The sequence below is a fragment of the Globicephala melas genome, chromosome 8 (assembly GCF_963455315.2).
Source record: "Globicephala melas chromosome 8, mGloMel1.2, whole genome shotgun sequence".
NCBI classification, from domain to species: domain Eukaryota; kingdom Metazoa; phylum Chordata; class Mammalia; order Artiodactyla; family Delphinidae; genus Globicephala; species Globicephala melas.
In genome coordinates, this window is record NC_083321.1 from 94,357,747 (window position 1) to 94,377,738 (window position 19,992).

The window sequence follows — 19,992 nt, forward strand, 5'->3', positions numbered from 1 at the left end:
GGGGTGGGAACTCAGAGCTGAGAGGCATGGCCCTTCGATACTTCCGGTTTCAGTAGAAACCAGAGCACTTGTCCTTAGAAGCTGCAGATCACAGCTGGGCTGCTGTGGCTTCCCTGGTTGCAGGAGACCGTGTCCAGGGCAAGGCCAGCTGCCAGCCTCAAACCTGAGGGATAGGGAGAAGCCAGGGGGACAGGTAAGGAAGGAACGAGATTCAGAGCTGTGTCGGGATGCCACGGCCATTTCCACAGTGCTTGAAGTTCCTTCCTGCTGGGTTTCCCACAGGGCTGAGATGACCCTTCTCATTCCCTCTCCTGCTCTTCCCTCACCCCACGACAGGCCTGTACAGAAACATGGCTCCAGCCTCAGACACTGTCCCAGGGGACTGGGCATCGCTACTCCCCAGAGGTAGCAGTGGGTGGTGTGTGAGTCTCAAGAAGGGCACTGGCTCTCAGCTCTGATGTAGCTGCTGGCTGCTCCTGCATCCTCGTTCTAGGAGAGCTACTACTGAGCCTGTGCACTACAGCCCGTGAGCCACAACTACTGAAGCCCGCGTGCCTAAAGCCCGTGCTCCACAACAAGAGAAGCCACCTCAATGAGAAGCTCGCGCACCGCAACGAAGAGTAGCCCCCGCTCGATGCAACCACAGCCATGTGCAGCAACGAAGACCCGACACAGCCAAAAATAAATAAATTTATAAAAAAGAATATATATAGTTTATCCACTAGAATACATTTTTATACATTTCTCTCCCTTTATTTTTCTGTTGTATTACCGTTAGAGCATTACGGTTTGATTTTTTTTTTTAATTGTATGTGTAGGTAGGTTATTTTATCAGTATGGTTCATTTCAGGATGGTAAAGACGGTCTTACAGAGTATTTGCTCCATTCCTAGGGTGTTAAGGCTGATGAAGTAAAAAACCACCAAACCAAGCAACGTATAAGATATAGTCTCTGGGGCTTGCCTGGTGGCGCAGTGGTTGAGAGTCCGCCTGCCGATGCAGGGGATACGGGCTCGTGCCCCAGTCCGGGAAGATCCCACATGCCGCGGAGGGGCTGGGCCCGTGAGCCATGGCCACTGAGCCTGCGCATCCGGAGCCTGTGCTCCGCAACAGGAGAGGCCACAACAGTGAGAGGCCCGTGTACCACAGAAAAAAAAAAAAAAAAGATATAGTCCCTGTCCCAGAGGCACTCATCCTCAGTGACCTTGGCAACCACTGAGGACAATACAATGGAATAAGTCCCGTTCATGTCCAAACCCCAGAGCCTAGCATGGGGCCCATTAGGTAGTTAGAATGCTCTGTTTGCTAGGACTTGTCACTAGTAACTTCCCTAACAGGCAGATTCCTTGGTCTCTGGAAGCACAGAGAAGAGGGCAATTAGCGTGAGAGGAACTGGGGAAGACTTCTCACAGGAGAAGTTAGTACGGGGTCTTTTTTCCAGGTCTGGAAAACAACAGCTAGCTCTTCTACGGAAGTGATGTCCCCTGCATTGGAAAGCAGATTCTTAACCACTGTGCCACCAGGGAAGTCCAACTCCCTTTTATTTTTTAAATGATGCTTAGCCACTCATTGAAAGTGGCTTGGAGGGGGCAAACATGGAAGCAGGAAGGCCTGTAAGGAGGTGACTGCAGAATCCAGGTGGCAGTAGAAATGGAGAGAAGCAGCCTGATTTGATGATATAGCTTGGAGGCAGAATCAACACGTCAACAGTATTGACTAGATGCAGAAGGAGAAAATAATGACTCTGAGGTTTTTGGTTTGAATGATTGGATGAATGATGAGGAGGGGAAGCCTGTGTAGGAGCAGCAGGTTTGAGCAGTTTTGTGTTTAGAATGTGTGAGACATCAGGGTGGTTACGTCAAGTTGATAATTGTTGTAAGTCTGGAGTTCAGAAGATAAGCCTGAGCTGAAGACGTAAATACATTTGAGAATCAGGGGGATATAGACAATATTTAAATCATACTCAAAGTACTGGTGTAGAAAGATATTCATAATACATTTTTAGGGCTAAAAAAACAAACAGTAGCAGAACAGTATGTTCGATATGATTCCAAATGTGACAGAAACTATGTTTTTATATATATATAAGTATGTTGTCTACACACAGAAAATGTCTTAAAGAAAACAGGTATTAGTAATAGTCATCTTTGGGGATTGGCGGGTGGCAAAAAGATATGGAGGCCAATCCCTTTTTATTTATTTATTTATTTATTTAAAAAATATGTAGTTATTTGGCTGTGCTGGGCCTTAGTTGCAGCACGCAGGATCTTTAGTTGCGGCATGCAGACTCTTAGTTGCAGCATGTGGGATATAGTTCCCTGACCAGAGATCGAACCTGGGCCCCAGGCATTGGGAGTGCAGAGTCTTAGCCACTGGACCACCAAGGAAGTCCCCCTTTTTATTTATAGCTTCGGTACAGGTTTTTTTTCTTTTTTAATAAGAAATTACTTTTTAGAATTTTTAAATAAATAAAGCTATCCACTAGCCTGTTCTGTAGTTTGATACTCTAATTGTTAGGGAACCATTGACTGATACCACCCACCTTGGCCAGGCACAATGATAACCACTTGCATGAGTTGTCTCACAACAGGAGTTCCCAATAAGGAACATGGTGCTGCCACCGAAAACTAACCAGGAGAATCTGGGAGGGGCCAAAAGGAGGGAGGAGACGCCAGCCCATAATATTGTCCTACCAAGCTCTCAGAATCCTTTGCACTGGAATCCATATTGGCTGAGAGATGCATGCGCCACCAGGAAGGACACTGAGTCAGAGCAAATATAGGCCAAGAAAGATGATTGGCCAGAGACAACCCTGAAAACTAACCCCATTACCATGAAACCTGAGACTGCGAGCCACATGGCAGAGCAGTTCTCCTAGGTTCCCTTACCCTGCTGCTCTCCACCCGGGTGCCCCTTCCCTATAATGTCTTTTGCTTCGTCAGTACATGTATCTCCTCAGACAATTCATTTCCGAGTGTTAGACAAGAGCCCACTCTTGGGCCCTGGAAGGGGTCCCCCTTCCTGCAACATAATTAGCAGGCTGTTAGCTGCACGCTTCTGAGGCTCCTTCCCAGCACAGACTCCCACCCCATGGGCATGTTAACACCAGGGTGCCTGGAGTTTTGATGATTTTAACTTAACTTGACAAATATTTATAGAAGATCCCTTTCTGCTAGTTCTACTGAGTCAGGTATGATCAAGACACAGTCCCTGCACTTGAAGAGCTTTTTAACTATTGAGTTTTCAACTGACTAGACTACTAAACAAAATGACAAGAGGATGAGCAAAGGACCTTGGAATTGAAAAATTAATTCTGCAGGATCCACTCTGGTAGGCTTCACAAAAGGGGTGACATTTCATTCATTCAATCATGAATTGATCTAAGAGCTTATGAATAGATTGAGAGCTTACCATGTTCCAGACAAAGTCACCAGCCTTGTGGAAATTCCATTCTAGTTCATATTTCAGAGCCCTATATAATAGAAAGAACTTATCAGGCAGAGCTGGAAAGAAGTAAATTCTAGGCAGAGGGAACCAAGGGCTAGAGATGCTAAAGTGCATAGGAGCAACAGGACTGCAGGAATATTGCCTGGAGGAGCAATAGGTGGGGGGGAGGGTGGGGGGGGAGTGGGGGAGTGTGGGACACAAGACTGAAAAGGAGGTTAGGAAACTTAGTGTAAAATTCATGTTGTGAAATTTAGATATTTCCTGAAGGCAACTTAGAGACATTAAATTAATCAGGAAAGTCATTTTAGAGACTACCTTAAGACCAGTGTGTGGAGGATAAATGGAGGTGAAATACACCAGACACTTGGAAACCAGTCAGAAAGATTTTACATGAATCTAAGCAAGAAAGGTAGGGAAATGAAATAAGGTATGGTCTATGAGTATAAAAGGTGGAGAACAGATTTTAGACATCTCAGAAATCCAGTAAGACAGCTTGCACAGGGTGGATGTGGGGACTAAGTGAAAGGGAGAATCAAAGATAACTTACTGTAGGGACTTCCCTGATGGCGCAGTGGTTAAGAATCTGCCTGCCAATGCAGGGGACACCGATTCGAGCCCTTCCCTGGTCTGGGAGATCCCACGGGCCGCGGAGCAACAAAGCCCGTGCGCCACAACTACTGAGGCTGCACTCTAGAGCCCACGAGACACAATTAGTGAAGCCCGTGCACCTAGAGCCCATGCTCCGCAACAAGAGAAGCCACTGCAATAGAAGCCCGCGCACCGCAACGAAGAGTAGCCCCGCTCGCCGCAACTAGAGAAAGCCTGCACACAGAAACGAAGACCCAACACAGCCAAAAATAAATTAAAATAAGTTAAAAAAAAGATAACTTACCCCAAAACTCCAGGCTTTAGTTTAGTGGTTATCATTCACTGGGAGGATGTAAACAGGATGATCTGAGGAGGAAGAAATTGAGTTCCATTCACACAGTCTAGTTCAGATGGCAGCCGAATGAATACTCAGTAACGGAAGACTTTAGGGAAACAGTTTCAAAAGCCAAATTGCAGAGGGCTGAAAAGTTAGGAGTTTAAGCAGATGGTATAGACTACTCTAAAGCAGCTTTGGGACAAGTGACGGAAACAGATGGGATGGTTGGGGTGTGACAGAATGAGAGGTCTTGGTAGGTCAAGTGAAGTAATATGTTGCCGTGAGAGTGTGGTGGAAGCATTCCTGGGATCCGGTGGGTAAAGCGAAGTCAAGAGGACCTCAGACCTGGACCACTGATTCTCAAACTTGACTGAGCATCAGAATCACCTGAAGGGCTCATTAAACCACAGATTGCTGGGACCCACTCCGGCGTTTCCTATTCAGTAGGTCTGGGGTGGGGCCCAATAATTTGCATTTCTAACAAGCTCCCGGATGCTGATGCTGCTGACCAGGAGGCCACACTTTAAAGGTTTTTAAATTTTTAAACCTGGCCTAGAGCAAAGCATTCAGTAGCTGGCATACGATGAATAATTTTCCAAGTGAATGGATAAGAGTACTCATATTCAGGAAAGGAGGTCTCCCTGCAGTTAAAGACCAGATGGAAGGTAAGTCCACACAGGAGGATGGAAGACGGTGGTCAGAGTAGAACTTCAGAGTTTGAATTCAGAGAAGGAGCAATTTTTGGTGGACAAGGTCCAGGATTACCCCTGCCAGGGGAGTGATGAGAGGTCAAGGAACTGAGAACTGCAAGGTCATCAAAATACATCACATCTGGCAAAGGCCTGAGTCTAAAGGGACGCTCCGTCAGGAAGTCAAGGTCTGGAGGGGAGTCTGGCTACTTTCTGGGTCTGAATTCTGTAGAGTTGACTGGATATGCCCACAGACATTGTCACCCATCCAGGTTAATGCACCAATACAGGTAACAAATGTAAGGGAAGCTGGGGACTTTGTGCCAGCTCTGTTTGCACATCCTATAAGTTAAGGTGTGGGCCAGGCCCCAGGCTTTTTGGAAGGAGTTCTAGGGTGGAGATCACAGTCTGGGGATTTCAGCCCTGGGAGGGAGCAATTCACCTTAGGTGCTAAGGGAGCAGGACAGACAGGAAGGCTGTTGACTCTGGGAGAAATGGCTTGTAGAGAATAAAGTTCCACTAGTTTAGCACGTTTACAGATTAAACACGTCTGCTAAGCCTCAGCAATGACTCTGCACCCTTTATAGCTTTCCCTTTACAGCTTTCCAGGAGCAACGTTCGAATCACCCCTGGGGGGTATGAGCATGATTAGGTCATAGATTAGGCCTTCAGCTTGTGTTCCCTACAGCCTGCTGGCAATGCCTCTGCCGCTTTATACCTGTGCAACCTTCCACAAACTTACCTCCTCCTTCACGCCTCAGTTTCCCGCTTGTAAAATGCCAGTAATAACAGGATACCACACAGGGCTATTGTGAAGATTACCTGAGGTAGTTAAGGTAAAGCTCTGGACCCCCACTGAGCACCCTATAAATACTCGTTACGATTTGTTACATTGTCTCTACGGGTCCTTGTCAGTGTCCAGATACGTGCGCGGTCCCCCCTAACTGTTGCGTGCGCTCCTTCCCCTCACCTTTTCCAGCCAGACTGCATTTGGCGGTACTGCCGACGGGCTGGATTTGTGCGCAATGAGGGTTCCCAGAGAAAAACCCGCGCAACCGTAGTAGGACTTGCAGTGGCGCCTGCCGGCCGCTGGGGGCCGCGGGGGCCGCTGGGGCCGCTGGGTTCGCCCCGCCCCTGAGGGGTCAGAGGTCACCAGACGGCGAAGGAGAGGCTGCGCGTCGCGGATCCCCAGTCCTGGGTAGATGGCGCCGGCGGAGCGCTGCCCTGTTTGCCGCCAGACCTTCTTCTGCGGCCGCGGACACGTCTACAGTCGCAAGCACCAGCGGCAGCTGAAGGTGGCTTTGGAGCGGCTTCTGCCTCAGGTGCGGACGGGAGGCTGGAGGAAACCCTGGACAGGATGGGGCGGGAATGGGGGCGGGGCTGTGAGGGCCCGAGGGGGTGGGATCTGGGGGTCCCGCCGGGGTCCTACTTAGCCTCTTCCCCTTGGTACCCTCTCCGCGGCAGGTGGAGGCCGCCCGCAAGGCCGTCCGCGCCGCTCAGGTGGAGCGTTACGTGCCCGAGCACGAGCGGTGCTGCTGGTGCCTGTGCTGCGGCTGTGAGGTGAGGAAACACCTGAGCCACGGAAACCTGACCGTGCTGCATGGGGGGCTGCTGGAGCATCTGGCCAGGTGAGCGCCGGGCCGGGAGCCGCATACAACAGTCGTGTACATTTGTGGGAGGGAGGGTTTAGGGTGGGTGAGAGGAAGAACGCTTTTGTGATTTGATTGAGTCGTCTTGTAGGCATTGCCAGCCTTGAGGGTAGCGGGCTTACGGCTGCCATGGTCCCAGTGGTGTTGGTGGTCTAGCTGGGAAAGTCAGCTGGGCAGGTTCAATCAAGGTTCCCTCCCATCACTTCCTCTCAGATTCTCACATTTTTATTGGAAGGGGGAGACTGGAGATCTTGAAGAGACTACTATCAGTATTCTCTCAGCCTTGCCCAGAGACAGAAACCCAGATGTCAGTTTGCATTATTTATCTAATGCCTAGATATATGTGTAATATTCTGCAATCTATCATTGAGATTACTTGTCCTTTCCATTCTCAGTCCAGAGCACAAGAAAGCAACCAACAGATTCTGGTGGGAGAACAAGGCTGAGTTCCAGATGAAAGAGAAGTTTTTGATCTCCCCCCAGGATTATGCACGGTAAGTCACTACTTCACATGATGAAGTAGCAGAGTGTGGATTCTCTGGGCCTGTGTCAGGTACTGGAGCTTCCTCTACTGCTTGGGAAGTTTAGTAAGGACTTCATTAGTAACCATTGTCTTTGTAGCACTCATTATCCTAGGCACCATATTGGACACAAAAGAAATATGACAGAGTCCTTGAAAGGTTTATAATCTAGTTGCGGGGGGGGGGATTTACAATGTATTTAGCAAGTAGAGAATAGTGTATAATTAAAGCTGACCATAATCAACTACTTAAATGTATGACACAGAAACTACTAAGGTTCTTTAGGAGCAGAAGATGCTTTTTATAGTGTGCAAGAAACTGGTGCTCACCCAGTGCCCACTTTTAATAGTTTTAGACTCTATTTTAACTGGCCTCGGAGGACCCCAAGGAACCGGATTGTAGGAAGCTGGACAGCACAGAGAGGGAGTGAGCCCTGACTGCCTCAGGAAGAGGACTCAGGCAGCCTCACATCATCACTTTTATTGGGACCATATTGAGATTGTGGAGTGTGGAACCCAAGGGGATCCCAAAGCCAAAGTTAAGAAAACACATGGTGTTTGTTATTTCTTTCTACCCAATGTGGAGAATAATGAGGAAATAAGAAATGCCTAAATCCCACCACCTTGCCTTAAAATCTGTGGTTCAGACTGGGAGGAGATAAGAAACTGAGGCCACTCACTCCTCACACCCTGGCTCAGCTCCATATGGTTTTTGGTGGGTGAATAAAGGATAGTTGAGCAGCAAAGGTTATAATTGAGAATTATGAGGATGGACTCTTTGAACTTTTTATTTAAATATAATTTGACTTTTGAGCTTTATAAATTTCAAGCTCACACAAGACAAGGCCAGGCCAAGCCTGACTGATTTGACCAGTAAAGATACAATGAGCCACTTTTATTATTTTTTTAATAAAAAAATTTATTTTTGGCTGCGTCTGGTCTTTGTTGCTGCGCGCAGACTTTCTCTAGTTGCGGCAGGTGGGGGCTACTGTTCATTGCAGTGCATGCATGGGCTTCTCATTGTAGTGGCTTCTCTTGTTGCGGAGCACAGGCTTTAGGTGTGCAGGCTTCAGTAGCTGTGGCTCACAGGCTCTAGAGCACAGGCTCAGTAGTTGTGGCTTAGTTGCTCCGCGGCATGTGGGATCTTCCCGGACCAGGGCTCAAACCCGTGTCCGCGGCATTGGCAGGCGGATTCTTAACCACTGCGCCACCAGGGAAGTCCTAATCATTATTTTAAAAGATTAGTCTTTTTATTTGGCTGCATCGGGTCTTAGTGCCGGCATGCAGGATCTTCATTGCAGCATGCAGGCTTCTCTCTAGTTCTGGTGCGTGCAGGCTCCAGAGCACGTGGGCACTCTAGTTGTGGCACGTATGGGCTCAGTAGTTGCAGCGTGTGGGCTTAGTTGCCCTGTAGCATGTGGGATCTTAGTTCCCCGACCAGGGATCAAACCCAAGTCCCCTGCATTGGAAGGGGGATTCTTAACCACTGGACCACCAGGAAAGTACCACAGTGAGCTTCTTTTAGGTTCAGGCAGTTTGTTACATAAGCAGTGAAAAGAGTAAGCCCGAAGTGCCAGCCTCCCAGGTTGTCCAACACACCCAAAAGGACCATACTGCAGTGTGAGCTGTGCGATACTTTTGCTGGGGAGCCAAGTCTAGACTGCAGCTACGTGCTTTTATATCTACAGCTCAAATCTGAGAGCACAAAGTCCCATACCCCGTCAGAACTGGGAGTTGATGAGAAACTGTTTCATAATGGTCTCCCATGAGAGATAGGGAGACGAGTGGGAGATGGCCTCCTAGCAGTTCCTTTCAGGCCTCCTGTCCTCTTGTGTTCCAGGAGGATCACGCAGACCTTCAGCCAAAACTCTGATAAGCTGCAGTTCAAGGCTTTGCCTGTAAGGATACGTGCAAGGCTGCCAGGGCACCTTGATAGAGCCATTCCCCTACATAAATGTTTTACATATTAAAATTAGGCAAAAAGGCTATAAGCTCGTGTGCGGTGGCGGAGTCGGCAGAGTAGTCGGCAGCGGCTGCAGCAAGAGTTTGGCGACATGTCTCACACCATTTTGCTGGTACAGCCTACCAAGAGGCCAGAAGGCAGAACTTATGCTATGAATCTGAATGAATGCATGGAAGGTGTTTGTATAATGTACGAAGAACATCTGAAGAGAGTGAATCCCAGCAGCCCCTCTGTCACGTATGGTATCAGTTATTTGATTTTATTGATGACCTGGAAGACCTCAGCTGCCTTATTTACCGAGCTGATACCCAGACATACCAGCCTTATAACAAAGACTGGATTAGATTTATACATAGCTCCTTCATCAAATAGTTGAGTTTGGAAGCATTAGGGGGATGGGGGTGGGCTTGGAACACAGGTGTGTACAGAGTGATGTAGAAGAAGTTTTTATTATAGTAATCCAGTTTCCATTTTGGTATACGCTGGCCAGGGTTGAATGTATTAGATGAAATGTGAGGATTTTGTTCAATCTGAAACCCCTTTTGCCCCCTTCTCCCCCTCCCTTTTTAACTTAAAACATTTTTATGATGATTTAGATGGAAGTTGGTTTTTGTCAGTTACTGTTGGTTCCAGTCCTTCAAACTGTTCGTATCTGAACATTCACTGTACTAATAACCCTTCTTCAAATCGGGGTGGGGGGTGGTGACGCAGTTTAGTTATGTCCTCAAGACAAAGTCTTAGTGAAAATCAAAGAAATGTTCTCTAGTTATATTTTCAAAAAATAATTAGGCAAACAAAGACAGTTATATTAATTATGTATCAATTGATAACGATGAAAGAATAAGAATTCAAGTAACATTTGAACACAGAAATCTGACTGTACACCCTTAGGTTTTCTGAGGACTAATGAACTGCAAAGAAACCTTGAGCTTTGCTTAGTAGTCTTATTGCTGATAGCAGCATTGATGTTATTCAGATACCTTTGTATTGTAGGATAAAAACAACTGCAAATATATTGTTGTCCCAAATATGGGACAATTTGGACATCAAGAAAGGGAAATTGATTTTCTTAAGTATGGTAATGGTTTCATAGGCTGTTCCTGTTCCCAGGAGATGTATGCTGAAAAATTTAGAATTAAGTCTCATGTTCTTGGCAGAAAGGCAATGTGTTTATAAGCAAACTGGAGCCAGTATGGCAAAATGTTTACAGTGAATCTGGGGGAGAGGTACATGGGTGTTCATTGTACTATTTTGTTTCTGGGAGTTTGACACTACCCAAAATTCAGAGAAAAACGATCTACTGAGGATCTTTTCACAACTGACCGGGACTTGCCCTTTTTCTTTTTAGATTCAAGAAGTCCATGGTGAAAAGTCTGGATTCCTATGAGGAAAAAGAGGATGAAGTGATTAAAGAGGTGAGTTAAAGGAAAGGCCTCTGAAGTACCCAGGCCCCCCCGCCCCGCACCATTTTGTACCTGTCTAAGCAGCCTCTCCCCCACAGATGGCAGCTCAGATCCGTGAGGTGGAGCACAGCCGGCAGGAGGTTGTTCGGTCTGTCTTAGAGGTTGGTTTCCCTCGGAGGAGCCAGAGCAGTATCCAAATCCACTGATTCCTGCTTCTCCCAGGTCCAACATTTCACCTACCAGCTCTTCTTATGAGAATTCATGGACTCCATGCTTTACCTGCTCGGCTTGAATTCCCTTACCTGCCCACCAGGGTGCAGGCCTTTGTCAGTGGAGATGATGTGGGCCAGGCTGGGGGAGGGAGGCAGGGAGGGAGGGAGGGAAGCTTGCAAGATATGGGCAGTACCCTCAATATGTCAATTTGTTTACTTCTGGAGGGTGGGAGCATGGCCTAGGCAAATTCTTAAGCATCCTAGACACAATTATTTTTCCTGAATCAAACTCAGCCTCAGACAGTGCCAGACCCAGAAGAGGGCTCTTCGGCACCTGGAAGCTGGAAAGGGACAAACAGGTAAGACTGTTAGGAAACCTCTTATTGGGAGTTCTGACATCTCTTAGAACATTCTGTAACTTTGGCTGGGAAAAGGGAACAAATGTCATCTTTGCTATCCTCATGGCTCAAGGACCTTGTCTGCCAGCCTGGCTCCTGTTTGTCTTTTTCAGCCAAGTAGCCTCCACCTCACAGCAGCCCTCATATGTGGACCTGCCACCAGCCCCGGAGCTTGACTGGATGGAGACAGGACAACCGCTGACATTCATTGGCCATCATCAGGTACAATGGATACGAAAGTTGGGAAAGGGCCAGTGCCCCCTCAGTTCCCAGGACACCCATCTCTCCTGGCTTTTCTGTGTATTCTGGCCATTCCTGTCTTAGCAGGCTTTTCCCTCTTGCTGCCCTGTCCCATAGTATCATGTTCTTAGACTTTTTTGTCACCCTCCATGGTGATCTTATCCACACACTGCCCCAGTTGCCACATAGAAGTACCAACTCCTAAATCTCATCCTGTGCAGAATCCACAGTTCCAGCTCAATATGGGACATTTATAGATACCCCACAGGTACCTGAAGCTAACCCCTACCACTCCTGTGTTTCCATTAACTGTAGATGCAGATTCTTATCTCCTCCTTTCTTTCATTTTTCACATTCCCTCAATGAGCATGTCTTATCTATTTTATCTCCTGAATACAAGCTGGTCTCTATTCCACCTTGGAACAATTCCTACTACTGCAATCTTGTCCCAAACACAACAGAAAATAATCGCATCACCTGCTATCTTACATTCTATCCTCCAGCTGCACTGTGCTCCTCCTTGCTTTTGAACATGTAATTGCCATTGTCTTAAATGATATGCTTTCCTTCCCTCACCATCTACTTAACCCTCACCTTCCTTCAGCTCTTAGCTTGAATGTCACTTTTTCATGGAAAACTGTTATAAATGTATGTGGCCCCATGTAAAAAGCTGTGAATGTAATTTGTGTAATTCATACTTCTCTTTCCCAGTAGTATGTATGCTCTGTAAGAAAAGGGTTTCGTTTACCTAACATCTAGTAGGCACTTATTTTTGGACATCTCTGCTACTAAGACCTTGAGTCTGGTGAGGGCAAGACTGTCTTTCAGTGATTTGCTGTGCTCTGTAAGATTTAACATCAACCCAGTGCAGAACTAGCATCATGGCAGTGGTTCCATCCACCTCCAGTAAAATTTCTTCCTCTAGGCTATGAGTATCCTATCATCTCTTGGCTTTCTTATGATTTTTTCCCATTTCCAACTACAGGATACACCAGGAATTGGTAACATCCACTCAGGTAAGACCCATGGCAATGTTTCTCAAACTGTAAGAAGCTTTTTTTTTTTTTTTAAAGAATAAAGTTGATTAAGATACAGCAGTGAACTTGGGATCTTTGAGACACACCTGAGTTCTAGGCCTTTCACTGGTAGAAGGGTATCGAAGACACATATGTCAAATGTGTCTGAGTAACTCAGGAAAGTAACAGATGTACATTCACCTGTTTACCGGATTTTTTTTTTTAAACTTTCAGATCTAAGGTGTTTTAAACTTAGAAAATGTCAGACGTGGTAATTCTTATAAGGGTTTTTTGTTCAACCACTATATGAGTGTGTGTTAAAGTGTTTTTTAAAATAATACACTTAATAGTGAAAATAAAGAGTATAAACAACAAGGTTCTACTGTATAGCAGAGGGAACTATATTTAATATCCTGTGATAAACTATTATGGAAAAGAATATGAAAAAGAATACATATATAACTGAGTCGCTTTGCTGTACAGCAGAAATTAACACATTGTAAATCAACTATACTTCAATAAAATAAATTTTAAAAATAAAACTCATTGCAACTGAGGGCCAGAGAAGTCTCTATACCGTACACAGTGCCCACCATGGCATTAGCCATGCTACAGCCACTCGTCTCCTTGTATTTCAACTAAGGGAAAAAGTACTTTGCTTGAAAAATGGAAGATTACAAACTTTAGCATAACAACGTTTTTCCAAAGTAAAGCAGCATCTGATGAAGGATGTGTATTCTCAATATATGAAAACCTCTCAACACTCAGTAAAGGCATATAAAAAGATGCTCATCAAAATGGCTGAAACTAGGACTTCCTTGGCGGTCCAGTGGTTAAGGCTCCGCACTCTCAATGCAGGGAGCACGGATTTAATCCCTGGTCAGGGAACAATACCACATGCCACATGGCGTGGCCAAAGAATTAAAAAAGGCTAAAGACTGACCATTTATATATGCAGGAACTCTCATGCACTGCTGGTGGGGATGCAAAATGGCATCACTACTTTGGAAAACAGTCTGGCAGTTTCTTTAAAAGTTGAAAAAAAATCCCAATGTGCCTCAGCCAATGAACACTTCAAAAAATACTCAATAACGAAGGAATGATTGAAAACACGCGTAACACAAAAACCTCAAAGTAACTATGCTAAAAGGTACACAAGGGTACATAATATATGCCATTTATACAACATTACGGAAAACGCAAACTAACCTATAGCAACAGAAAGCACACCAGTGGCTGCCTGGGAAGAGGGGTATAAGGGAAGTGTGCTAGAAAATATTTTAAAGGGGCACAAGGATACATGGTGGTGGTGATTTCATCCCAGACATTTCAAATTGCACACTTTAAATGTATGTAGTTTTTCAGGCATGTATTGCTGTATTGATACAGCTATTAAGTATCAGCACCTTTTAAATTAGCCTAGGCCCCTCAACTTCCCATGGTCCAGAATTCCTGGGTTTTGTTTACAAACATTTATAATTTTCAATTAGGTAGGAACTTACAGCTAGCTATGTTCCACAACAGCCTGAAGGTTAAAAACTTTTTTTTAAGTGCTTTCATTTCTGCTTAAAGGGTCTTCCTTTTCCAGGTGCCACACCTCCCTGGATGGTCCAAGATGAGGACTGTAGCTCTGGGAACCAACCAATAGGACCCTCCTATGAAGAGTTTCTCAAAGAAAGTAAGTTAACTAATTCAGAAATGGTGATGGGTTCTTTAAGTCTTCCTACTCACGTAAAACTGCTTATTGTAGAGGAAAAACAGAAATTGAAGAAACTCCCACCAGACAGAGTTGGGGCCAACTTTGATCATAACTCCAGTACCGGTGCAGGCTGGCTGCCCTCTTTTGGCCGGGTCTGGAATAATGGACGCCGCTGGCAATCCAGGTATGGGCCCAGTGTCCGGACCCCAACCCACTCCCCCTTGGAGATCTCACCCTTCGTCCTGCTAACCCTTCATTTCCTTTCAGGCATCAATTCAAAACTGAAGCCGCAGCAAGAAACAAACAGCAGTCACATAAAAAGAAAAGTTAATGGTTTCCTAATACATTTTCAACCACCATAATGCTCAAAACCAAATCAACAAGCCGATACCTACTATTCTCCTTTGTAACTGCCTTTCTTAGGAAACAGACACGCCCATTTATTTGATTTAATAAAGTTTTATTTTTCCAAATATACAGCTGGTGGGACCTGTAAAAAAAAAAAAATTCAAGAATCAGAACTATAGAGCCTTGTGAAGGGATGCATACTTCCTACACCATGAACCCCTGGGTTCTTGCTCACCTGTTCATGCATCTTCACCAGCAGCTGGAGCATCTCCACCCTTAGTATTTCTGGTGTAAATTACTTGAGCTCTGTGCTTTGAAACCAGTTTAATAAGTCCTAGAAAGAAAGCATAAAATTTTCACACAATAGTACTATGAAATACTTAATAAGACACTAGAAATATCTGTTTTATATTCCATCCCAAAAAAGAAATGCTGAATTTAAGCATGAGTTTAGGAGGCATGCCTACATTTCTTGGTTATAATCTAATTTGACTTACCCTTTTAAAACAAGGGACTGACCACCTGCTCTTGGGATGGCCACCTTCACAGCACTTTACTATAACTTGAAAATCACTGTTTCCATTATTGGGCACTAACCAATAACCTGGATAACATGTTAGAATTACATTACTAACAACCACCTATTGCATTTAAGATGGCTAGCACGGTCAGGCCAATTTAAGGTGCAAAAGCATACAAATCAGTACAACACACCCCTCTCACCTTTACTAAGCAGCTCCTGCAAGGCTGCCCTGGCCAGGGAGCCACGAATCTTCAGTCTCTCAGAGACGACAGCTGGAGTTATAAGCTTATAGTTGGGAACTTCTTTACAGAGTTTGTCATATGTTGCTTTGTCAAACAAGACTAGGTTATTGAGCTTGTCCCGAACTTTGCCTTTGGACCACTTCTGCTCACCAAAAAAAAAAAAAAAAAAAATCAGTGCTCCAGTTCTTCCCTCCTCTGGAACAACCTGCCTCAAAGAACTGTTACTTGGTTGTACGGCTATACTGAGAGAGTGGCTCTATTCCTTGGCCTGCAGAAATCTATGAAATGCAGAATTTGCAGAAACTCTGCAAATTAAGATTCAAATAATTAGAAAGCCAGAATTCAAAGCAAAAAGAGACCCTGGTTGTCGTTAAGGGCATCAAAGACACATCTGGTTTGGGGCGGGGGGGGGGGAACCTATTATTGAGACTTTCAGATACTGACTGAGCCCCACGGAACCAACTAAAATAACACTACGTGCTGCGTATCCAAATAAATGCTCTGTACACATCTAATTGCCAAACAGCGTATATGACCCCAAATAACGAAAAAACAGAATGCTGGTAACAGCATAAGCTGTAATAACCTGACTCTAGACCCCACAACCTTACAAGCCATCTGCTAGGTGTCACTTAATATATCGATAAGGTACGGGTGCCCGCAGCCTCCCTCAACGTTCAAGCGACTGACTCCTACCTTCTTTTTGGCCTTGCCCCCAGACTTGTTCACTGGGTCTTTGTCTTTCTTGGCCGACTTTCCGGCATCTTTCTTCTTCTTGTCATCCTTGGGCGGCTACAGAAGGAAAGCGGGAATACTGCCAGGTCTCAAGGCAGCCCCACGCTCCCCCTACCCCTGCGCTCCACCTCAACCCCCGCCCAGACTCCACTGACGGAGCACATGGGGGAAGCAATAGCCCGCCCGCCTCGACACGCGGCCCGGCAGTTCTGGGAGCCCTCCTCCGATGCCGCCCCAAATGCGCGCCGGCACCGCCGGCTCCCGAAACCACGCCGGCTGTCCCCAAACAGAGCTCTCACCATAGCGAAGCCGGGAGAGCAACTGCTACCACCTCGCCTCCCTAAGATGTCGGACAAAAAGGAAGTGCATCTAGCGAAGAAGCCCAGAAACCTCCGCCTGCACCGAGTGCTTCCGGGGTAAGGGGCGGGACCGCGCGGAGGAAGTCGGGAGGGGCAGGCCTGACTCAGGCCCGGAACTGGCTGCGGGCAGTGCGAGCTTACCCTGCAGCCGGAGGCACTCGAGGCTGTCCCTACCTTTTGCGCTTTGCGACTAGTTGTGAGGCAGTCACACGTTGCTGTTTCCTGACACTAAAAACCTGGGAAAAGGGACGGAAAACAATTTTCTAGATCCCGACAGCTAACTTCCCAGCGTTACTGACAGCCAGGCGTGCTCCAAGTGCGCAAGCGCCGCAGTGCGCCGCGCTCCCGGGTCGAGAGGGAACGCGCGGCCGGGGCGCCGGGGGCAGGTCCTGTGTTGCGGTTCCGGGGCGGGGCCGGGAGGGGGAGCCAGTCCCGCAGTAGCGGCGGCAGCAATGGCGATTTTCAGTGTGTTTGTGGTGAACAAAGCTGGAGGCCTCATTTACCAGTTGGACAGCTACGCGCCACGGGCCGAGGCTGAGAAAACTTTCAGTTACCCGCTTGATCTGCTGCTCAAACTGCATGACGATCGTGTGCTGGTTGCCTTCGGCCAGCGCGACGGCATCCGGGGTGGGTTAGGCTCGGGCCTGGGGGGCGGGGCCCGGTGCCGCCGTTGTGGGCAGGTGTCTCTGGGCGGGGGGCGGAGGGGGTGAGGAGTTGGGGCCGGGTCCATTGTCGCCTTGGTGGGATCCCCAAGCTGAGGCTTCGTTGACGCCTAGCCTCGGCTCTGCAGTGGGCCACGCAGTGCTGGCCATCAATGGTGTGGATGTGAGCGGCAAGTACACGGCCGATGGGAAAGAGGTGCTGGAGTACCTGGGCAACCCTGCTAACTACCCGGTGTCCATTCGATTCGGCCGGCCTCGCCTCACCTCCAATGAGAAGCTCATGCTGGCCTCCATGTTCCACTCGTAAGTCTCACAACCCTTCCTAGATTTTGTCGGTCCGCACTTGGCTCATAGGCTGGCTGGATTAGTGTGGTTCTGCCCTCAGAGACTTCCTGAGCGGCGGTGCTTACCTTCCTCCTTCTAAATCCTCAGTTCTTGTGTCATGAAAAGAATTGATCTAGTATGACTAGGCTGTAGGTAATGCTGGCAGTGGTGTGATTTTTTTTGCCTAAGTCACCTTCTCTTTTCTGAGTCTTAAGTTTTTTCATCTTTAAAGTAAGGCAATTGAACTAAATGATCTTTAAGATCTTTTCTTGCTGTCAATTATGGTATGAGATGTGCTGGATATGCATAGTCACGGGGTGAGTAAACGTGGCACATAGTCCCAGAGTGTTAATTTCACCCAAAGTTTTCAATGTACAATGTTTTATAGCAAAGTATGAATGTAGAATACATGCAGAATTCAAATAAATTTTTAAGTAATTTTGATACTGCTGCCAGGCAGTTCACACTGCTGCTTCTGACTATCTCAAGCTGTAATTTGAACTCTTCAGAAGATAAGGGTCATTTCAGCGGAAAAGTTCGAGAAGCACTTCTCCCTTATAGCAATGAGGTGCATTCCCAACTTTGCCTCCTTTGCAAATAGGCTGTTCGCAATCGGCTCCCAGCTGTCTCCTGAACAGGGCAGCTCAGGCATTGAGATGCTGGAGACAGACACATTCAAACTGCACTGCTTCCAGACATTGACAGGTACGCATCTCTAGATAGGTCAAGGGGATGCGATGGGGCAGGTTGGGAGAAGGGATTGGCCCAAGTTGGGTTTGGTAAGCAAGGGAGTGTTGGTCAGCCTTTTCTGGGACAACTGCACAGACAGTTACTTGTTTTGTGAATCTAAAGGCAATATTTAATCTGACGCCAGTTTTGTCCATGCCACTGAGCGTTATCCTGTCCACAGATAAACTCACCTTAATGTTATCTCACGTTGCACACGTTTTGGAAGGTGTGTTGTTCCAAAATGAAATTTGAATGTGAAATGGAAATGACCTTTGGATCGTGACTGTCATTGCATCACTCGCTGAAGGCAGATCATTGAAAACTGCCTGAGTTTGTTCCTTGCCTGGCACTTTCTGCTGAGGGGCCCCCAGGCCAGAAGTAAGCGACAGAGCTAGGACCCAAAACCTGGTCACTCAGTCAGCTGGGTGATGCAACAAAGTCATTTCACTTCTCTGCTCTCACCTGTAGATTCAAAATCTTGCTTTTCGTGCTTTATGTAGCAATAAGGATAACATTTAAGTGGGCATATGAAAGTGCTGTACAAACAAAGGACAGCATTATTTGCTGCATTCTCTACCCTTTGGTAATCATTACTGGTCCCTCTCCAGGGATAAAGTTTGTGGTGCTGGCGGATCCTAGGCAGGCTGGGATAGATTCTCTTCTCCGAAAGATTTATGAGATTTACTCAGACTTTGCCCTGAAGAATCCATTTTACTCCCTGGAAATGCCCATCAGGTATGTGGTCCCACTTCCCAGATTCTGGTCAAAGCTTCCTTGTTCCCCCTCCCTGTGTGCTTTTCCCCAATGTCATTTTGAAGTGTAATAGAGGTTGTTTTTTGGGTTTTTTTGCGGTACACGGGCCTCTCACTGTTGTGGCCTCTCCCGCTGCGGAGCACAGGCTCCGGACGCGCAGGCTCAGCGGCCATGGCTCACAGGCCCAGCCGCTCCACGGCATGTGGGATCCTCCCAGACCGGGGCACGAACCGGTGTCCCCTGCATCGGCAGGCAGACTCTCAACCACTGCGCCACCAGGGAAGCCCTAGAGTTATTTTTAAATAAAACAAAAGTAACTAGCCTTTTACTTACTTATTTTTTGGAGAAACCAAAGACTTTCCTTGGGGTTTATGTCTTTCTTCAAGCAGAGTTTCCACTGGCTCTGCCTCTGCACCCAAGGTGGGGAGAGAGCCAGGCCTCACACTTTGTCCTTATTTGTGCTTCCTGGGTCTGGCCTAGGTGTGAGCTGTTTGACCAGAACCTGAAGTTAGCCCTGGAGGTGGCAGAGAAGGCTGGAACTTTTGGACCTGGGTCTTAGGCTGAACCTGCAGTGGACCCCCCCCACCACTCCCCGCATATTCTTGAGAGATCCTGCAACAGGGGTCCTGCTGTTTCCACGCCGATGGCGAGCCCAGCGGCATTTGTTAGTGCACTTGAAAATGGGAGGTTGCTGAGCCTGATGACATGCACCGATGCCCGAGCCTTAATACCATGCTCTCTTTCCTCCTGTATCTGTCATGGTCCTACTTCCCAACTCTGTACAGATTATTTATGGAGGAGGTAGGCCCATAAATGCTATAATAAACATTCCTTTGATCTCAGTGTTTGCTATCCTAATTGATGGTTTGGGGGAAAAGCCTCAGGAGGGGAGACAGGAATGATAAGGGAATTCTGGGAAAATGAGATACTATGTTCTAGTAGAAAACAAAACAAATATATGTTCATTAAGTGAATGAATGAACATGGGACTTTGAATCAGGAGCCTTGGTCCTAGTTCCAGAATCGCTACTGACTTCCTAGGTGGTGGGTATGGTGGTGATGATGATAATGATGATGGAATATTTATCAAGTGCTTACAGCCATGTTTTACTGCTTTATCTCACTTAATCCTCTCCCTTACCTCAGCGGGTACATTC

At 46.8% G+C, this 19,992-nt stretch overlaps 4 protein-coding genes across 10 annotated transcripts in view; 2 read left to right on the top strand and 2 right to left on the bottom strand.

Moving 5' to 3' along the window:
- Window positions 1-6,079, bottom strand: part of BCL9L (BCL9 like) — a 70,045-nt gene extending 63,966 nt beyond the window's left edge. Inside the window, exons 1-3 of one of the 2 annotated variants that reach the window (XM_060304162.1) lie at window positions 6,031-6,079; window positions 4,339-4,400; window positions 3,411-3,471 (exon numbers count right to left, since the gene is read on the bottom strand). The gene's annotated coding sequence lies outside the window, so the exon portion shown is untranslated. Of the gene's footprint in view, window positions 1-3,410; window positions 3,472-4,338; window positions 4,401-5,802 lie in introns of both variants that reach the window. The other variant, XM_060304163.2, reaches the window with a different exon arrangement.
- A 141-nt stretch (window positions 6,080-6,220) lies between these two features.
- On the top strand, window positions 6,221-14,635 carry CENATAC (centrosomal AT-AC splicing factor). 6 transcript variants are annotated; one of them, XM_030838805.2, is made up of 11 exons: window positions 6,221-6,382; window positions 6,525-6,688; window positions 7,105-7,203; window positions 10,541-10,607; window positions 10,694-10,756; window positions 11,102-11,166; window positions 11,319-11,427; window positions 12,431-12,461; window positions 14,050-14,139; window positions 14,212-14,344; window positions 14,428-14,631. In XM_030838805.2, the coding sequence occupies exons 1-11, from the start codon at window positions 6,263-6,265 to the stop codon at window positions 14,489-14,491; spliced, it is 1,005 nt and encodes a 334-aa protein (XP_030694665.1). In that variant the 5' UTR covers window positions 6,221-6,262; the 3' UTR covers window positions 14,492-14,631. The 6 variants fall into 6 exon arrangements, with proteins under 6 accessions (XP_030694665.1, XP_030694639.1, XP_030694621.1 ...); XM_030838779.2 differs by having other exon boundaries at window positions 10,694-10,784; window positions 11,102-11,427; window positions 14,428-14,635; XM_030838761.2 differs by having other exon boundaries at window positions 10,694-10,784; window positions 11,102-11,427; window positions 14,050-14,344; window positions 14,428-14,635.
- Window positions 13,494-16,463, bottom strand: RPS25 (ribosomal protein S25). The gene is made up of 5 exons (XM_030838870.3): window positions 16,308-16,463; window positions 15,970-16,065; window positions 15,232-15,415; window positions 14,744-14,842; window positions 13,494-14,650 (listed from the first exon to the last, which is right to left on the bottom strand). The coding sequence occupies exons 1-4, from the start codon at window positions 16,308-16,310 to the stop codon at window positions 14,748-14,750; spliced, it is 378 nt and encodes a 125-aa protein (XP_030694730.1). The 5' UTR covers window positions 16,311-16,463; the 3' UTR covers window positions 13,494-14,650; window positions 14,744-14,747.
- Window positions 16,464-19,671, top strand: TRAPPC4 (trafficking protein particle complex subunit 4). Its single transcript, XM_030838857.3, has 5 exons — window positions 16,464-16,994; window positions 17,158-17,332; window positions 17,955-18,058; window positions 18,691-18,817; window positions 19,316-19,671. The coding sequence occupies exons 1-5, from the start codon at window positions 16,820-16,822 to the stop codon at window positions 19,392-19,394; spliced, it is 660 nt and encodes a 219-aa protein (XP_030694717.1). The 5' UTR covers window positions 16,464-16,819; the 3' UTR covers window positions 19,395-19,671.
- The last annotated feature ends 321 nt before the right edge of the window (window positions 19,672-19,992 follow it).

Coding starts and splice junctions, on each gene's coding strand:
- CENATAC (XM_030838739.2), top strand. CDS start 6,263: ATGGCGCCGGCGGAGCGCTGCCCTGTTTGCCGCCAGACCTTCTTCTGC. Junction 7,204..10,540: donor TCCCCCCAGGATTATGCACG/GTAAGTCACTAC, acceptor TTTTCTTTTTAG/ATTCAAGAAGTCCATGGTGA. Junction 10,785..11,101: donor CCCTCGGAGGAGCCAGAGCA/GTATCCAAATCC, acceptor AATCAAACTCAG/CCTCAGACAGTGCCAGACCC.
- RPS25 (XM_030838870.3), bottom strand. Junction 15,416..15,969: donor GGGGCAAGGCCAAAAAGAAG/GTAGGAGTCAGT, acceptor TTTGGTGAGCAG/AAGTGGTCCAAAGGCAAAGT. Junction 14,843..15,231: donor GCAGGAGCTGCTTAGTAAAG/GTGAGAGGGGTG, acceptor CTTTCTTTCTAG/GACTTATTAAACTGGTTTCA.
- TRAPPC4 (XM_030838857.3), top strand. CDS start 16,820: ATGGCGATTTTCAGTGTGTTTGTGGTGAACAAAGCTGGAGGCCTCATT. Junction 16,995..17,157: donor CCAGCGCGACGGCATCCGGG/GTGGGTTAGGCT, acceptor TCGGCTCTGCAG/TGGGCCACGCAGTGCTGGCC. Junction 18,059..18,690: donor CTGCTTCCAGACATTGACAG/GTACGCATCTCT, acceptor GTCCCTCTCCAG/GGATAAAGTTTGTGGTGCTG.